This window comes from Delphinus delphis, chromosome 21 (assembly GCF_949987515.2).
Source record: "Delphinus delphis chromosome 21, mDelDel1.2, whole genome shotgun sequence".
NCBI classification, from domain to species: domain Eukaryota; kingdom Metazoa; phylum Chordata; class Mammalia; order Artiodactyla; family Delphinidae; genus Delphinus; species Delphinus delphis.
This window is the reverse complement of record NC_082703.1, coordinates 18171106-18187960: the sequence shown is the minus strand read 5'-3', so window position 1 is coordinate 18187960 and position 16855 is coordinate 18171106. Positions and strand designations below refer to the sequence as shown.

Sequence of the window (16855 nt, the reverse complement as noted above, 5' to 3'; positions counted from 1 at the left end):
TGTGTGGAAAACATTGACATCCAACAGGTCTAGGGCAGTTTTCCCTATTTGGGGGCTTTTAAGGTCTGGTTTCTGTTGCTTTTTGATAGTGATATGTATTTCCCAAGCTTGGCATAACTAGACCTTTGTTAGCATCAGTGAATGTTCGGGGTATGTATATGTTGATTCTCCTAAACAAAACCACCTTAAGTGTTGTGGGAAGAATGGCTGATTTGAAAAATATATGCTATCAGTTACTCTCTGGTTATATATCCCTCAACTTAGGGTCTTTAGAATTATAGCTTATTATGCTTTAAGTCTAAGAAATTTATAGCTTACTATGCTGTAAATGTATGAAAATCTACACAGGTGTTTCTTGTGTATGTGGCTTGTGTGAACTGTAGGGTTCCTTTGTTCAGTGTCTTGGAAGTATACAGTGAAAGGAGATCATTTGTATAACAGTTAACATCCATGGTAGTGTTTACCCAGAAGTCATTAATAAGGGAGATAGGACATGTGCTTATAGTTATTTTACTAAATGCTTTTTGATTCAGGACAAGAAGTTTGATTGTAAACCCTTCAAAGCATTTGGTTGGGTCCTCAGATTCTTATGATACAACTGTATTGTCTGTTGAGAGCTGAGAGCTAAAGTTACGTGATGGGAACATCAGAATCTGATCATTATGAACTTGACTTTGCTCCCCTTTCAAGTCAGCCCGTTGAGGCTTTTTCATCTCAGTGTGTTGAAAAGAACTGCCGAGTTAGCCAGAAAAGCAGTTGAACTTTTTGGAGGGTGCACTATAATTGGAACAGAAGTTCTGGGAAGATGTACGTGAGGTTGCATGTAGCAGAGAATGCGAGGGGAATTGCGCGCCAGCAGTTTCTGTGTCACTGATTAATGGATGTACTGGATGATAAATGTGCTCTGACCGGATTAATGGGATTTAGGAATAGCCCAGAGAACTGGGAAAGGGCTGAGGCACTGGAAGAGTAGATCACAGTGGCGGTGAGGGCTCTGGCCCCAGATGACAGTGAGTGCCCAGATTCACATTGCGAGGGTCCCCAGGGAGGAAAATCACTGTGTTCCCCTGCTTTTAAAAATATACACTTTTTCTTAAAGATGAAGTTTTGGGAGTTCAGTATTAGCTGTAGCCAGAGACCAAAGAAAGAAATTATAGTCATTAATTGAATTAAAGCCATTACCTTAGAAGATTTTTTAAAAAGCCACCAGCATTGTGAAACATTGGAATTAGAAATGCCAGTTTATGTAAAACATAGTACTTTCATGAGTATGGGAAGAGGAAATAGAATCCAAGCAGCTTCACAGTTTAATGCTGAAGGCAGTGCTAAAATTAGGACATATTGCAGCCTGTCACCTTGGAAGCAGGGTGTTGAATCTGGGTGGAGGTGAGGCAAGGTGGGAGGGAGTTTCCACCATATCCATCTCTGGGGTTATTGTGGTTGGTCACCAGCACAAATCATGTGTTTTCAGCTCCCCTTATGGGCACAGCTAAGGTCCTGTAGAGGACACTTTTTTTTTTTTAACAAAAGAAGAAATGTTTGGGAGTCCATTTCAGTCAAGGCCTATGAAGGAGATAGCTTCAAAGCTCTTGCGAGTCTGTCTTCACCGAATTACGATTTCTGGGATAAGGGTAAATCAAATGACTAAAAAATTTGTCTAGATTTTATTGGTTTGTCTTCCATATGAATTCAGATTGGTCAGAATTTGGTCATGGACTCGAAAAGATCCCAGCCAAACAATAACGTAGCCAAACCCAGTAAGCTGCTTAATTCTTCGTAAAGAGATAAGTTAAAATAGGGCTGCGGCCCAAATGAGAAAAGAAATTAATGCTGTAGATCTGATGTCCTAATAAGGTTATACATTTTTCTGATTTGAAGACCCCTGTTTCTCAGAGGGCTTCCATTTCCCCATGTTCTTTCTTTCCTCCTCCCTCTAATTAGCCTCCTGCTGGTTATTTTTTTGTATCAATTATCTTTCCCTCTGTAGTGTTCTTGGGCCCTTTAATATTTAAGCCATCTCTTTTGTTTATTTTCCCACTTTTTATGAAATTGCAGTATTTTTTCAGCCCATCTTAGTCCCTAATTCTTCAGCATGTTTACTGTGATTTTTAAAAATCTCAGGATTGATATAGTCTAATTTGCCTAATTTAACTTTTTACTGTTCTTATCTAAGTCAGTGCCACTCAAGCAATTTTTACAGTAACAATTTCCTTTTTATTGATGATACTAATCTCCGGGTCCCGTAGCCCTTTTTTACTACGTGTTAGCTTCCACAATCCTGATGTTTAACTCGATCACTTGTCTGTTCAAAATAGACAAGAAAGTTCTCATTTTTTTTTAATATGCAAAATCCAATTAATAGCTGGGTTGTCTTCTCACCCCTCTTTAAATGGTTTTTCAACTACGTTTATTTTCAGTTGCCTGAATTCATTGGGGGCGTGTAGAGCAATTTAACTTTCTAAAGTTAAGGGTTAGGGTTTACTTTGGGTTCTAAAACCTCTGTGTTCTTCCAGTGACTGCTGGTGACTTTTCCCTTTCCTTCCTCATCCTTCACATTCTGCTGATGCTAATTCATGTTTGTGTTTCCTTTCGATTTTTAAAAAAATTTGCATAACAGTCAGTAATGTAATTGGATTATTCAGGTTTTACATTGGTTGTTACAAGTTTCCTTTAGATTTTTTTTTTTTTTTTTTTGTGGTTCGCGGGCCTCTCACCGTTGTGGCCTCTCCCGTTGCGGAGCACAGGCTCCGGACGCACAGGCTCAGTGACCATGGCTTACGGGCCCAGCCGCTCCGCAACATGTGGGATCTTCCCGGACCGGGGCACGAACCCGTGTCCCCTGCATCGGCAGGCGGGCTCTCAACCACTGCGCCACCAGGGAAGCCCTCGATTTTTCAAGTACTTTTGATTTTAGTATAAATTACCTTCCGTTTTTCCCAGTTAGTCAATAATAAGAGAGAATGCCCCCATGTTTTCTTTTCTGTTTTCCTAACTGCTTTGTTCTGCCTGAAGGCTCTCTTATTTGGTGGAATGAACACGCTTTCCTTTCTTACGGGAGGAAGGAGCAGAGGTTAAATGCCGAGACAAGGCCATTTGTAGGCTTGGTGCTTCCAGGTTGAAAGAGTTTCCACTTGATGGCCCATATCTTCTCCAGGAGTAGAAAGTGGGATTATCTGAGCGGGAAGGAGTTGATGAGAGCAGTAGGTATTGAATCGATTGCAGCCACACATGCTGCCCTGTGTTAAGGCGTGCGCTGAACAATGATGCTAAAATAAGATAAGGTCAGTCCCATCTGTGTGTCTCTGTGCTTGGGTGGAGCTCATGCACCTCTACTTAGTCCTGAAACACTGACTTGGCCTTCTTAGAACCGTAGACAAAATGCTACTCATTCTTAGTTTAATGTAGTATTTGAGAAATGGCCATTTTTCTTTCTAAATAGAAGTCTGCCCTTGTTTAGCAGTTATATGGTTTAGGTAGGTAAATAAAGGAAGTGCTAGAATGATTTCCACATAAGCTTTTCTGAAAATTTTTTTAATTAGAGGTGCACATCCAGTTTACTCCCCCCCCCACCCCCGTCCAAAGGCATGCTGAGGGTTTGCTTCTTGTTGGAAGAGCTCTTGTGCCCTCCTAGTCATGAGGCCGCAAGGGGCGAAGCCTTCAATGCATCCCCTGTTGAAGGTGCCAGGCCACGAGCAGCAAAAGGCATTTTATGTTGGATGTGATGGCCTAGACTTTGCGATGTGAAAAGCCAGTGGAGTATTTAACGTGTTTGTTTTAAGAGTGGGTGGAAAATCAGGGATTTGGCCTTCCCAAAGCACATAAGTATTTTCTCTCAGTTCAGATTCTGTAAGGACCGGAGATTTCTCAAAGCCCTACTTTGGTTGTTGTTGGTTTTAATTTACCTACCTTACTTAACTTACATTAATAATGTTGATTACTAAACATTCTGCTGTGTATTTTGCAAGAGATGGAGATGAGGGGAACAAAACATTATGAATGGGAAATATTCAGTAAAATTTACAACTTTGTTAATGCTATTTTTTAATTTCTCAGAGTAGACAGTTTTTAGCTGAGGGCTCCTCCTGAGCTGGCCTCTGGGTAAGAAGCTTGCCCACATTAAGAAGACTGAGCTTTGACTGACAAAAATGTGTTTCTCTGCCTGCATGTAGAATTTTAGGTAAATTGGGCCAAAGGTATGGTTGATCACCCTTTTCCTTAAAAATAACTGAAAGAGAGGGCTTCCCTGGTGGCACAGTGGTTGAGAGTCCGCCTGCCGATGCAGGGGACACGGGTTTGTGCCCCGGTCCGGGAGGATCCCACATGCCGTGGAGCGGCTGGGCCTGTGAGCCATGGCCGCTGAGCCTGCACGTCCGGAGCCTTTGCTCCGCAACGGGAGAGGCCACAACGGTGAGAGACCCGTGAAGCCCCCCCCAAAAAAATTAACTGAAAGAGAAAATTTCATTATTTCAGTGGCAACCCATTCTGATGTCTCCCAATTCAAGAATGATCTTCTTAATGTCGGTGACAAGTTATTCTTGCATTAATTTATGTGCAGTTTCCTCACCTTTTCCCAATGACAGCAAGAATGAGCCCATACATAGAAAACTATCTGCAGTCATGGAATGGTTTTCTTCTTCTACCTTTAAACCTATTTGTAGGCATTTAGCAAATGGAATTTAACTTCCATTATTACCCCATCTTCCTTAGCTCTTCTTTCACTGAAGGAACTGAGGCTTTCTCAAGAGGTTCTCTTGGCATCTTAAACAAATTGCATTTGTGGTTAACATTATGATATCAGAAGCCTGAGTCATGAAAATGGTACTTAGAGATGGGAAACATATGTCAGTGTTGAGCCGACCGTTCCCAGAACAGGATGTCAATTTAATATGCTGTCTGTTCAATTTGCTAAGATGACAAGAAACCGTTTTTACTGGAAGTGTCTGTGCTGTGTGTGTGAGTGTGTGTGTGCGTGTACATGTACCTGTATGTGTGCATTTTCTTCGTTGAAATCTCAGTATGCTCAATTTTCAAATTTAGAAATATGACATCGAGAGAGAATGAAATAGACATAGCTTATCTCACTGATAAACCCCAGTCTTCTCGCTTCTTTTTTACAAGAAAGAGTGCATGTCTAATTCAAAAGTCTGATACTTAAAATATGACCCTTATCTTATCATTCTAGTAGATGAGTCATTTCAGTAGTAATCAAAGGAAGCTGGAAACTTGAGTTTTGACCTCAGGCTGCCTGCGTATTATTGCAGCCTTTTGCTGGTGGTGAGATGCTTTGTTGGTCCTCCAGACACACGTTTAGGAGCACTGAAGTGTCCATGCTGAACGCCATTGACAGATGAAGGAACAAATGGGATGATCTAAGAAAGCTGTAAGGAGGAAAAATTCTGTTGAAAAAAAAAAAAGAAGATTAGGGGGATGGTTGGAAAGAAAATATACAAAAGCGGCCTGTCTGGGAAGGAGAGAGAAGGGTCTGCCTTGGAGTGGGGGCAGAGTGCGTGGTGGTGAAAGCCAGACTCCCTACCTCCTAGCTGTGTGACCCTGGGATCGCTGCAAAACATCCCTTTGCCTCAGATTTCTCATCTGTGCAGGGAGACCTGTCATGATGCTTACTAGACGGGTCAGTACATTTAATCAGAACAGAATCTGGAATGAAACAAGGGTTTGCTGAGTATCAACCACGATTTATCATCACCAGAAATGCTTTGATTTGCACTGTCCAGTAGGTAGCTCCTAGCCACACGGGGCTGTCGAGGGCTTAAAATGGGGCTGGTCTGAACTAGGTTGTGCTGTTTGGTGAGAAACACACATGGAATTTCAAAGATAGTACAAAGCAAAATGTATAAAATATTCATAGGTTTTGTATTCCGTATTTGTTGAACGATATTTTGGGTATACTGGGCTAAATAAAATATTTTGTGAAAATTAATTTCACTTTTTTCTTACGATTTTAATGTGGCTACAAGGACATTTTACGTGACATATGTGGCTTACGCTGTATTTCTGTTGGACAGCGCTGGCCTAGTTGCTTCCCTTAATGTGGCAAGGCCAGAGCAAGAAAACCAAATCCTTGATCTTGCTGGGGATAGCTGTTGGGCCTGGCCTTACAAGCATAAAAGGCGATGCACGAAGTTAGAGACACCCTGGCACAACGGAAAGAAGTCTGTCATCACACATCCTTCAACTTGCCCCTCATGAGCAGGGTGCCATGTGAATGGAAATTTTTTAATGAATCCTGTAAATACTGTACGAACAGTACAATTATGACATTTATGTAGTTGTTAAAAGTTCAAGTGTTTCAAGTGCAAACATTTAAATATATTCCACAGTTTTTTCAACTGTTTTGTCATTTAACACTGTTTGAGCATCAGAACATGGCAGTGGCCTGACCTCTGTGTATCTCTGAGAGGCCATCCCAAATTTGAGCTTGACGTACATAAACAAATTTGAGTTCTGGTTTTCTAAGGAATATATGTGTTCTTTTTTTTTTTCTTTTTTTTAAAATTGAACTATAGTCGATTTACAGTATTGTGTTAGTTTCAGGAGTTCAGCAAAGTTATGCATATATATTCTTTTTCAGATTCTTTTCCATTATAGCTTATTACAGGATATTGAATATGGTTCCCTGTGCTATACAGGAAATCCTTATTGTTTATTTTATATATAGTGGTGTGTATCTGTTAATCCCATACTCCTAATTTCTGCACCCCCCTTCGCCTTTGGTAACCATAAGTTTGTTTTCTATGTCTGTGAGTCTGTTTCTCTTTCATAAATAAGTTAATTTGTATTATTTTTTAGAATCCACATAAAAGTGATATCATATATTTGTCTTTGTCTGACTTACTTCACTTAGTATGGTAACCTCTAGGTCCATTCATGTTGCTGCAAATGGCAATATTTCATTCTTTCTTATGGCTGAGTAATACTCTATTTTATGTATATATATACACACACATATATATCTCACATCTTCTTTATCCATTCATCTGTTGATGGATACTTAGGTTACTTCTGTGTCTTAGCTATTGTAAGTACACATATATTCTTAATTACTTTTTAATCTCCATATTTTACGTGGTCTGAAAATATATTTGCTTTCAGAAGCAACTCAAAAACAAAAACAAAAACAAAAACAAAAACAAGATGGGGAAGGCCATGCTCCTGAAAGAAAAGAAGTTCTTGCGAAGTTGAGTTCAGTTGTCCTGAGGTCTTGTTGTTGGGAAGAGGTGGGTGAACCCACCTCAGAGACAGGGTACCCTGGGAGAGCCCCGAGGGGTGAGAAGCTGGGCTGGCCTCTCCAGCCCAGACAGGATGCATTTGGGGAAATTTGATTCTGGCTTTGACTTGGCTTGATTTGGCTTTATTCTCCCCTTTTCTTTTTTTGCAGTGAAATATGAGGAGTTATACTGCTTTTCATTCAACCCCAAGCTGGATAGAGAAGAAAGGGAACAAGGCTGGATGCTGATCGATCTCAGTGAAGAGTACCAGCGCATGGGCCTCCCTAATAATTACTGGCAGCTCAGCGATGTGAATAGAGATTACAGAGTGAGTGGAGGCATTTGGTGAAATGCAGATACTTCATCCAGATGAAACCATGATTTCACATAGTTTAGCATGACTTCTGTTTGATCTCCTTCAACTTCGATAGCTCTTTGTGGGTACAGATGTGTGGATTCCCAAGTCTCCCTTGGTTATTGCCGGCTCTGTTTCCTACTTGCACCTAGAATCAGAACGTGTGAACAGGGGCACCCCAGAGAACATCTCCTCTAATGGATGAGGGAGTGGAAACCCGGAGAGGCCCAGCGGTGGGCCTCAGGGCCAGCACCTCCCTTCTCCCAGCCAGTCTTTTTATAGCTCAGTGAGTGATGGCTGGGGAGTCACAGAGGCTCTGCTGGCAGCTTGGCACGAGCTCTCTGTGCTCACTGAACTCTTGATTGGTACACAAGGTCACCAAGAGCCTTCCCTAGAGAAATGAGGAGAAATATGTCTGCACTTACAGAAGGGAATGGGCGATGCAGCGAAGCAGGGGGGGCAGAGCCAATTCCATATTCTCCCTGAGGGTGGGCTTACAAATCAGTGTTGGTTTCCTTGTTAATTTTTAAAGTGTTTTCAGTAATAAAAGTACATAAGAACATTGCAGAGAATTTACAAAAGAGAAGAGAGCCAGCATCCCATTGCCCTAACATTCTTCTAGAAGGTTTTAAATTTTTTCTTAATTTTTTTCTCATCTGCATAGTCCAATAACTTTTTTCTTACGAGTAATACATTTCATTGTTTACAATTGGAAAATGTCAGGGCAAAGGAGCCGTTCAAATATATACAACAAAAATGGAATCATACTACATATGCCTTGTGTTTTGCTTTTCTGCACATAGCATATTGTGAGTGTTATCCTGTCAATAAATATATTTTATATCATTTTAAAACATTATATAATATGACATAGTATGGCTATATCATAGTCTATCTGTCTAATCTCTAATTTTTAGACATTTAGGTTATTATTATTTTTCACTCTTTTAAATAACATAGTGAGAACATTCTGGTAACTGTGCCTTTGCCCATGTTAAAAGTCTTTTTTTTAAAGACAGATTCCTAAAGGTGGAATTTGTATGTCAAAAGGTTTACTCAAATTTTTGTACATATTATCAAAAAGAACTGCAGGGCTTCCCTGGTGGCGCGGTGGTTAAGAGTGCGCCTGCCGATGCAGGGGACGCAGGTTCGTGCCCCGGTCTGGGAAGATCCCACATGCTGCGAGTGGCTGGGCCCGTGAGCCATGGCCGCTGAGCCTGCGCGTCCGGAGCCTGTGCTCCGCAACGGGAGAGGCCGCAACAGTGAGAGGCCTGCGTACCGCAAAAAAAAAAAAAAAAAAAAAAAAAAAAAGAAAGATTGTACCAATTTATAGAAATTCTCAACAGTTGTGTAGGAGAATGCTTGAGTACCTTCACCATTAAAGAGTTTATTTCTTAAAAATCTTTTGACAGCTTGATAGTGGGATAAGTGATTTCTCAATTTAATCTTCACGCCTTCATCTCTTGAATTGTAGTTTCGTACATGCCGACCATTTATATCTTGTCCACTCTTAACTGACCATTTCTGGCCGCATATTTTGAATCCTGATTACTTTCTTCACCTTACCATATGGATTTTCTATATTGTGACAGTATTCGTATCAGTAATTAAATGACTGTGTAACATTCCATCAAGTGAATGTACCATAATATACTTAAATATTTCCCTATTATTAGACATTTAGAGTACTCATAATTTTTGCCATATGAATAGTTCTGGGAGTAATATATTCGTTCGTGTGATTTCCCCCATATTTTAAATTATTTTTTAAGGATAAATTCCCAGGACCAATTACAAGGCATAAGAGGCTTAAATCTTTTTTTTTAGATTTCAAGCAGGCAGGCCATTGATGTTTTTGCTTTTGATCAGTATTTGGTTGTTAATTTCTGTTCCCTTGTATAGCAAGCAGTGTATGTGACCTGTAAGATTTGAACTTTGGGGATTTTTTGAAGATTTATGTCTTCATAAAACACCCAATATTTGATTAATTATCAATATTTGATTTTATCAATATTTTGAGTCTGGAAAAAATGTATATTCTCTGTTATTTGGGTATAAAATTCTGTCTCCATCTAAATTAAGTTTCTTATGTTATTTTGGTCCCTTTGCTCACTTGATTTCTGACAGAGGTATGTAAAAATTTCCCATTATGATTGTTGATTGGACGTTTTCTCCTTACACTTCTAAAGTGTTTGCAGTATATATTTTTGAAGTTATGTTGTCCAGCACATAATGGTTTAGGACATCTGTTTGGTGTGCTTTTTATCAACTTAAAATATCCTTTTTTCCTGTGAATGCTTTGAATTCTATTTTGTATTATTATGTTTCTACTGTTTTCTTCTTCTTGTCAGAATTTGCCTGGTAGAGCTCTACTTATCCTGTTACTTTCAGTGATCCTATATGAATGTTTTGTCCTTTTAAAAAATATCTAACACTGGGAATTCCCTGGCGGTCCAGTGGTTAGGACTTGGCACTTTAACTGCTGAGGCCCAGGTTCAATCCCTGGTCAGGGAACTAAGATCCCGCATGCCGCAGGAAAATAATAATAATAATAAAAAAATAATAATAATCTAACAGTAGTTATCTTTGGGTTGTGAGGGTGGAATGTGTTGTTTTTCTCAAATTAGGTATGGTTAGATTTTGATTTTGCAGTAACTGATACCTATGACATTGTTCTAGATACGATGCTTTGTGGTTTTACTAGTCATGTTTTTCCCCTTTTCATATCTATAGCTAGATAGTTTTTTTCTTGTATTTGCCTGTAGTTTTGGAAATATACATCTTACTGCTTTCTTCCATTGATTATTCTTCATTTTAAAACAGCTGTTTATTTATTATGCCACTCTTCCAACATACACAAAACTTTGAAAAATAATGAAATGAACAGCAGGGACCTGCGTACTATGTAAGAACAAACATGGCCAATGCTGTTAAACCTCCTTAATATTCCCTCCAAATCACTTCCTGCTCCAGGGTCCCTGACTGCAATTTGGTGTTGTCATTCCTTTCTATTTATAACGTTTCTACGTTTGTAAGTAGCGGCATGTAGTATCTTTTCGTGCGTTTTTTACACTTTCTGTATGCGGTATCATGCTGAATGTTGCTTACTGAAACTTGACTTTTCACTCAAGTTGTATTTGTGAGATTCATTTCATTTAACAAACACATGTATAATAGTTACCACATGCCAGGCTATGTTCTAGAAGCTTAAAAAATGTTAGCAGTCCTGTGTGGTAGGTGTTGTTATTGTCCCTGCTTTCAAATGGAGAAACTCAGGCAGAGACAGATTAAGTAACTGTCCAAGATGTAAAGAAGTTAGTAACTGTTGAAACCTATAGCTCTTGTTTACTCATTCTTCACTATTGTCTTATACTCCATTTTACAAATATACCATAGTTTAAACTTTTATTTATTCTTTTTCTTTTATTTCTCTCTTTCGTTTTACCATCTCAACTAAAGCCGTTATCTGGCTTATATATGACTCATAGTACATTTTGAGTTTCTACCTAGGAGTAGAATTTCTGAGTTAGAGGGTATGTGGATTTTAGCCTTACTAGATATTGCCAGATTCTTTTTTTTTTTTAAAGATTTTTTTTTTGATGTGGACCATTTTTAAAGTCTTTATTGAATATGTTACAGTACTGCTTCCGTTGTATGTTTTGGTCCTTTGGCCGTGAAGCATGTGGGATCCTAGCTCCCTGACCAGGGATTGAACCTGGACTCCCCACATTGGAAGGCGAAGTCTTAAGCACGGGACCGCCAGGGAAGTCCCATTGTTGCCAGATTCTTTTCCAAAGTGTTTGCATGGACTTACACATCTAAGATATGATTTCTCATTACCCCACAGACTTACCAACAGTTGGTATTTACAGTGTTTGGTGGTATCCCTACTTATTGACCCAACAGTCTTCTGGGAATTTCTTCTAAAGAGTTAGCATAAACGCACAGTGACGTACACAGTTATTTATTGAAGCATTGTTTATCAAAGCATGTATTAGAAGAAACCCAAATTTCTTTAATAGAGGACCAGTTAAATAATTTTGGGTCTATTCGTATAATTAAATTAGTGTGTAGCCATTAAAAACATGTAGAATATTTCCATGTACTGATAAGGAAAGATCGCTAAAGTATATTGTTAGGTTCAAAAAAGCAAGGCACAGTATCCTGAATATAGTGTGATACCTTTTATTTTATAAAAGAGGGAGAAAAATAAGACTTGTTCATATGGATGTGTAATTGCCCCAAAGTGATAACCTAGAAAGTAGGTGGGAGTGGGATGAATAGAACACAAGGGTGAGGCTGTGCACCTTTTTGTACTGTTTTATTTTTTTATAACCATGTGAATTTATTAACTAATCAAAACGTTAAATTTGAGAAAATGCCAATTGAATTGGTGTGAAATAGATCTCAGTGTGGTTTTCTTTCCATTGCCCTGTTGTCATTTATAGCTGTTGCAAATATCTCCTCTTAGGAGATATTTATGTACTGTGCCTAGAGTATCTTTGAATCCTCAGAAGTTTTGAGTCGTCAGTGTTTCCTAGTTTGTTTCATGGTTTTAGCATGTTGTGTAAGAAAAAATCCTGGTCTGTTCGCTAACCTTTGTCCCAGTTTACACTGTGTAATTTCCATAGTTACGTTTTCACTAATTATGATTATTATAGCTTTATAGTAAATATTGATATTCTACAAGTCAGGTCCTTCCACATCCTTCTTCTGGATATATTGAATGTACAGATTATTTGGGATAGAATGGCCACTTTCATGATACTGAATTTTCTTTGTAATTACTCTTAAATCTAACGATCATAATCTTACACTGTGCGTGGACATTTGGGTCCTTTTTGTCTCAATCATTATAAAGTATCTGGCTAATTAATAGTTTGTTCCCATGCTAAAGCCAACCTTTGCAGTGAATTTCTAGCCTTGAAATGAAAGGCAGGAAAATCCAAGTTTAGTAAAGAAAATAGGATATCCTTTTACAACTTAAAAAAAATATGACACACCCTTGGGTGGGGAAGAAAATGAGGCTAAGGCACGTCTTGTGGAATAATATTTTCTTGAAAACACAGGTTCTTGTTATTTTTGATGAGGTTTCCTTCTAGACTTAGCACCACAAACATGACTCACGTTTAGTCACTTAAGTTCTACAGTATAGAGACTGCAAAACATGAGTTATTCAGCATTTTTTCCCCAAAAGTAATACACAGCAAACCCAAACTAACAATCAACAAACTGTGTTGAAACAGAAAAGGTGAAAACCTAGGGGATTTTCTGATTTTACAAATATCATTGAAATGGCGAGAAAGGTGATGAACCCTCATTTATTACCAGTTAAAAAATGTAATAAAAGTTGGTTCCATCAAACTATTTCTGACCGTTAGTCCATCGGGAAGATTATGTCATCATCCGTTACTTTTGCTTTTAACCTCATGGTTGAGAAAAACCTCTACTTTTTGCTCCCTTCTTTTATAAGAGTTATTTCTTTCTTTTCACAAGTTATTTGATGTAAGTGGGGCTAGTGATGTCATCTGATGGAGAAGAAGCTTTTGTCCATGGTGGAGAGAACACCATACATAGCGCACAGAGACTTAGGTTCCAGAGCCGGCGCTGCCCTTTTCTCTCCATGTGGTCTTGGGCAGGCTAATTATTATTATCATAATCGCCTCTATCAGCATTGCTATTATCCCTGTTTATAAGACACTTGCTTCTGGTAATCTAACTCTCTAAGCTAAGATTTCCTTTCTGTACCTAACTCTTAAAATTATCTTTCTTTAAATAAAATAATTGGCGTTCATTACTAGGTTAAATTTTTAATCTAGTTCTCTTGGAATAAAATTGAAAGTATAACCCAAACCAGTAATTTTAAAAAATCTTGTTTATTTCAGTTCTCTACAGCTATAGTTTATGTATTATTTTATTTTATGTATATACAAATCATTTCATGCTGTTCATACCACTTCTCCCCATTACATCATAAATTCCTTGAGATAAATTTTAGGTCTTAAATGTTGAAGAAGACCGTTGTCTTTATAGATATATCTCAGTTCCTGACAACTAACCCTCGCCCTGAAGTGCTCAACTGAGTGACGGGTCCTCAATAAATACAGAGCCTTGGCTGGCTCTCAGATGGATACTATGCTGCAGTGGTAAATACATGTATTGGGAGGTTGTAACCAGGGCAACAAAGATCAAAGATTCCTGGGATTGTGAACTCCTTGAGGCCAGTAAATCTTTTGTTATTCATCACTGCTCTAGCACCTAACCTAATGCCTGACACATAATAAGTATTCAGTAAAAATTTGTTGATAGACACCAGTATTCTATGATAATCATCACATTTCTAAGAAACTAGAACTTAATGATTCCAGCCACTAAAAAGAAAGGATGATTATGTAACATGACAGAGGTGCTAATTGTCACTACAATGGCAATTGTATTACAATGTACAAATGTATCAAATTAATATGTTTTACACTTTAAATTATACAGTGTTATATGTTAAATATATTTCAGTTAAAAAAAAAAAAACTTGTTGAATGAATGAAAGAATTACCAAAAAAGGTTCCTCTTGGCCAGGCGAACCAAGACACGCAGGCACTCCAGGCAGGCTTATTTAGCGGAGGACAAAGAAAATCGTTCCCTTATTAATTAAAAAAAAAATTACGCAGGATTTGTTTGAACTTACTTACTGGAACTTAGTGAACTTACTGAAAACCTACCAATTTCCTTTTTAAAACTGCTATTTTAAGAAAACGTTGTTAAGTCTGGTGCAATGACTACGTCTCTTGAACTCAGACGCGCAGGTGTGGTCTGTGTAGTAATGTTCTGGCTGCCTGACTCCAGAGAGGTCCTGACACCAGATTTGCAGGGAAGCAAGTGTAGTGTCTGTGGGCAGTAATTGCAGTAAAATCTCAGGTTCCAAGTAGGTTGGACCATCTGTTCTTGGTCTGGGATTTTTGTCTCAGTGCCAGAGCCCACGTTGACGTCTTTGGTAATCTTGCCTAAAATGCCGTTGGGGAAATGCTCTGGGCCTGGGAACTTCACTTCTGTGGCCCATCTGTCTCCTTCTCAGTGCGGTGCCCAGGCTGGAAGCAGACAAGGTAGGCAGGAGGGCAGGAGAGGGAGGCGTCGTCACAGAACAACTGATGTGCGCTTTGTGACGGGTTCTCGTTCCCTTCGGTCCCGTGAGTGGTAAGGACGGGCGGGATGGTTAGAGGACGTGCAGACACACATTTCCCCTGCTGCTATGCCTGCTTGAGGACTCTGCTTGAAGCGCCCAAGGAGGTGCTTGACTTCTAGGAAATAAACAAAGTTCAGGAACTGCCATCTAAACGGTCCTCGTGTTGCAAAAGGATGGGTTGGCTGCCATCAAAGCAAAAGATGTCGAGCAAGAAGTCGACTATTACTGTGGCCACCATTCGCATTTCTGTCAGGATTAATGGTTGATGAAGAGCCTCGTCACTGGTGTCCTTGTATCAGCCGCGGGGGATGTCATTTCTGTTCCGTGTCAGTTTCAGAGAATAGCAAGTGCTCAGTAGTTTGACTTCTTGAAGGTCGTGAAGTTGGCAAGTTGGAGCTAGGTTTGTTTTTTTTTTTTTTTGCGGTACGCGGGCCTCTCACTGTTGTGGCCTCTCCCGTTGCGGAGCACAGGCTCCGGACGCGCAGGCCCAGCGGCCACGGCCCACGGGCGCAGCCGCTGCGCGGCATGTGGGATCCTCCCGCACTGGGGCACGAACCCGTGTCCCCTGCATCGGCAGGCGGACCCTCAACCACTGCGCCACCAGGGAAGCCCCTGGAGCTAGGTTTTAAACCCCTGATATCTGACAGAATTGCCGGACCATTCCGAGGCGCCAGAGCTTCCACTGGGGGAAATCACTGCCAGGGATGCGCAGAGAGGGTAAATCATTTCTTACCACTTCTAAAATCGTCACGTAAGAAACAAAAAGTTGTCGTAGTGTGTGGTGAGGGGTGGAAGCGCAGGGGAGAGGAATTGGGTCGGCCCCCGAAGAGCGGGTGGGCTTTGGGAAGATGTCTGGGGAGGGTGTTGGCTTGACCGTCACCTCAGATAGGAGCGCACAGAGGGTGTGCCAGGGACGGGAAGGTGCCCTGAGGAGGTCACCACTGGTGCTGGCATTTTAGGACATTGTCTCCCAGCGTCAGGCGGTCTTAAACAGGCAGCTGAAGTTTTCCCAGTTGCCAGGATGCAGAACTGTAGTCTGTCCCTTTTCGATGAAAGAAATGCTCGCTTGTCACTGTCTCACCTGCCACCAAGAGCCCTTGGAGAGAAGGGGCAACGCCTGAGGGCAGGATGATGAAGAGTGTCTTGCTTTGCTTCACTGTGATTTCTTAGCACCAGCGCTCCACTCCTCTGAAGCGGCTCTGTAACTTGGTTAAGAACCCTTAAATATGCAACCTGTAAGCCCAGTGAAATGGAATTTCTGGTGGCAGTTTGTAAAGCATGACTAGATTGCCTAAAACATGCCCTTGTGCTTTCCACAACAGGTTTGTGACTCTTACCCTACTGAGCTGTATGTTCCCAGAACGGCCACGGCACACATCATAGTGGGGAGTTCCAAATTCCGGAGCAGACGGCGATTTCCTGTCCTTTCTTACTACCATAAAGATAACCACGTAAGTCTCAAGGCATGCTTTTGTTTCATGCTTTGCTTTTCTTCTTTTATCATAAACAGGCCTTTTCCAGGGAATTCTGCCGTGTGTGGGGGTTTGAATTCTTTTTAAAGTATGTGGATATTGCTGTGTGTGTGGTACGACATGACACGACACGACTGTGCTTAAACCCTTATCTCCTGTAGAAGTTGACCTTCCGTGCTTCTTTGACAATAAAGAAATGGGAAAGAGTCACAACACACCTAACCATAATCATCTGAGTGGGCGCCGTCCTCGCTTCTAACTGGTCACCTTGGGAGGCTCTGTACTGAAGAGCCTATTTTACAAAAGCCTAAAAGCCATGGCACGTTCTTTCTCTTCTTTTTTTAAATGCAACATAAATATGTTTTTTCAGTATCTTCAGTATAAGAAATCTTTCTTTATGGAGAGCGAGTTTCAGTTTTTAAAATAATATTGGTGAAAGCTAGAATTAGGTTTGTCTGCAACGAAGAGAGACCATAAGTAACCGTGGCTTAAATAGGATAGAATTTTATTTTCTCTCCCATAAAACTCCCCAGGTAGGCAGTCAGGGCCTGGTGTCCTGGTTCTGCCCCACTCAGCCCTCAGGGACCCGAGCTCCCGGTGCCTTTCTGCTCTGCCAGCCCTG

At 40.3% G+C, this 16855-nt stretch overlaps 1 protein-coding gene across 3 annotated transcripts in view; it reads left to right on the top strand.

Annotated features, from left to right (window-relative positions):
- MTMR7 (myotubularin related protein 7) overlaps positions 1–16855 on the top strand; it is a 101079-nt gene that overhangs the window by 45885 nt on the left and 38339 nt on the right. For all 3 annotated transcript variants that reach the window (XM_060001238.1, XM_060001237.1, XM_060001239.1), the window contains 2 exons: positions 7397–7554; positions 16084–16212. In XM_060001238.1, the coding sequence (XP_059857221.1) occupies positions 7397–7554; positions 16084–16212 (287 nt within the window). The remainder of the gene's footprint in view (positions 1–7396; positions 7555–16083; positions 16213–16855) is intronic.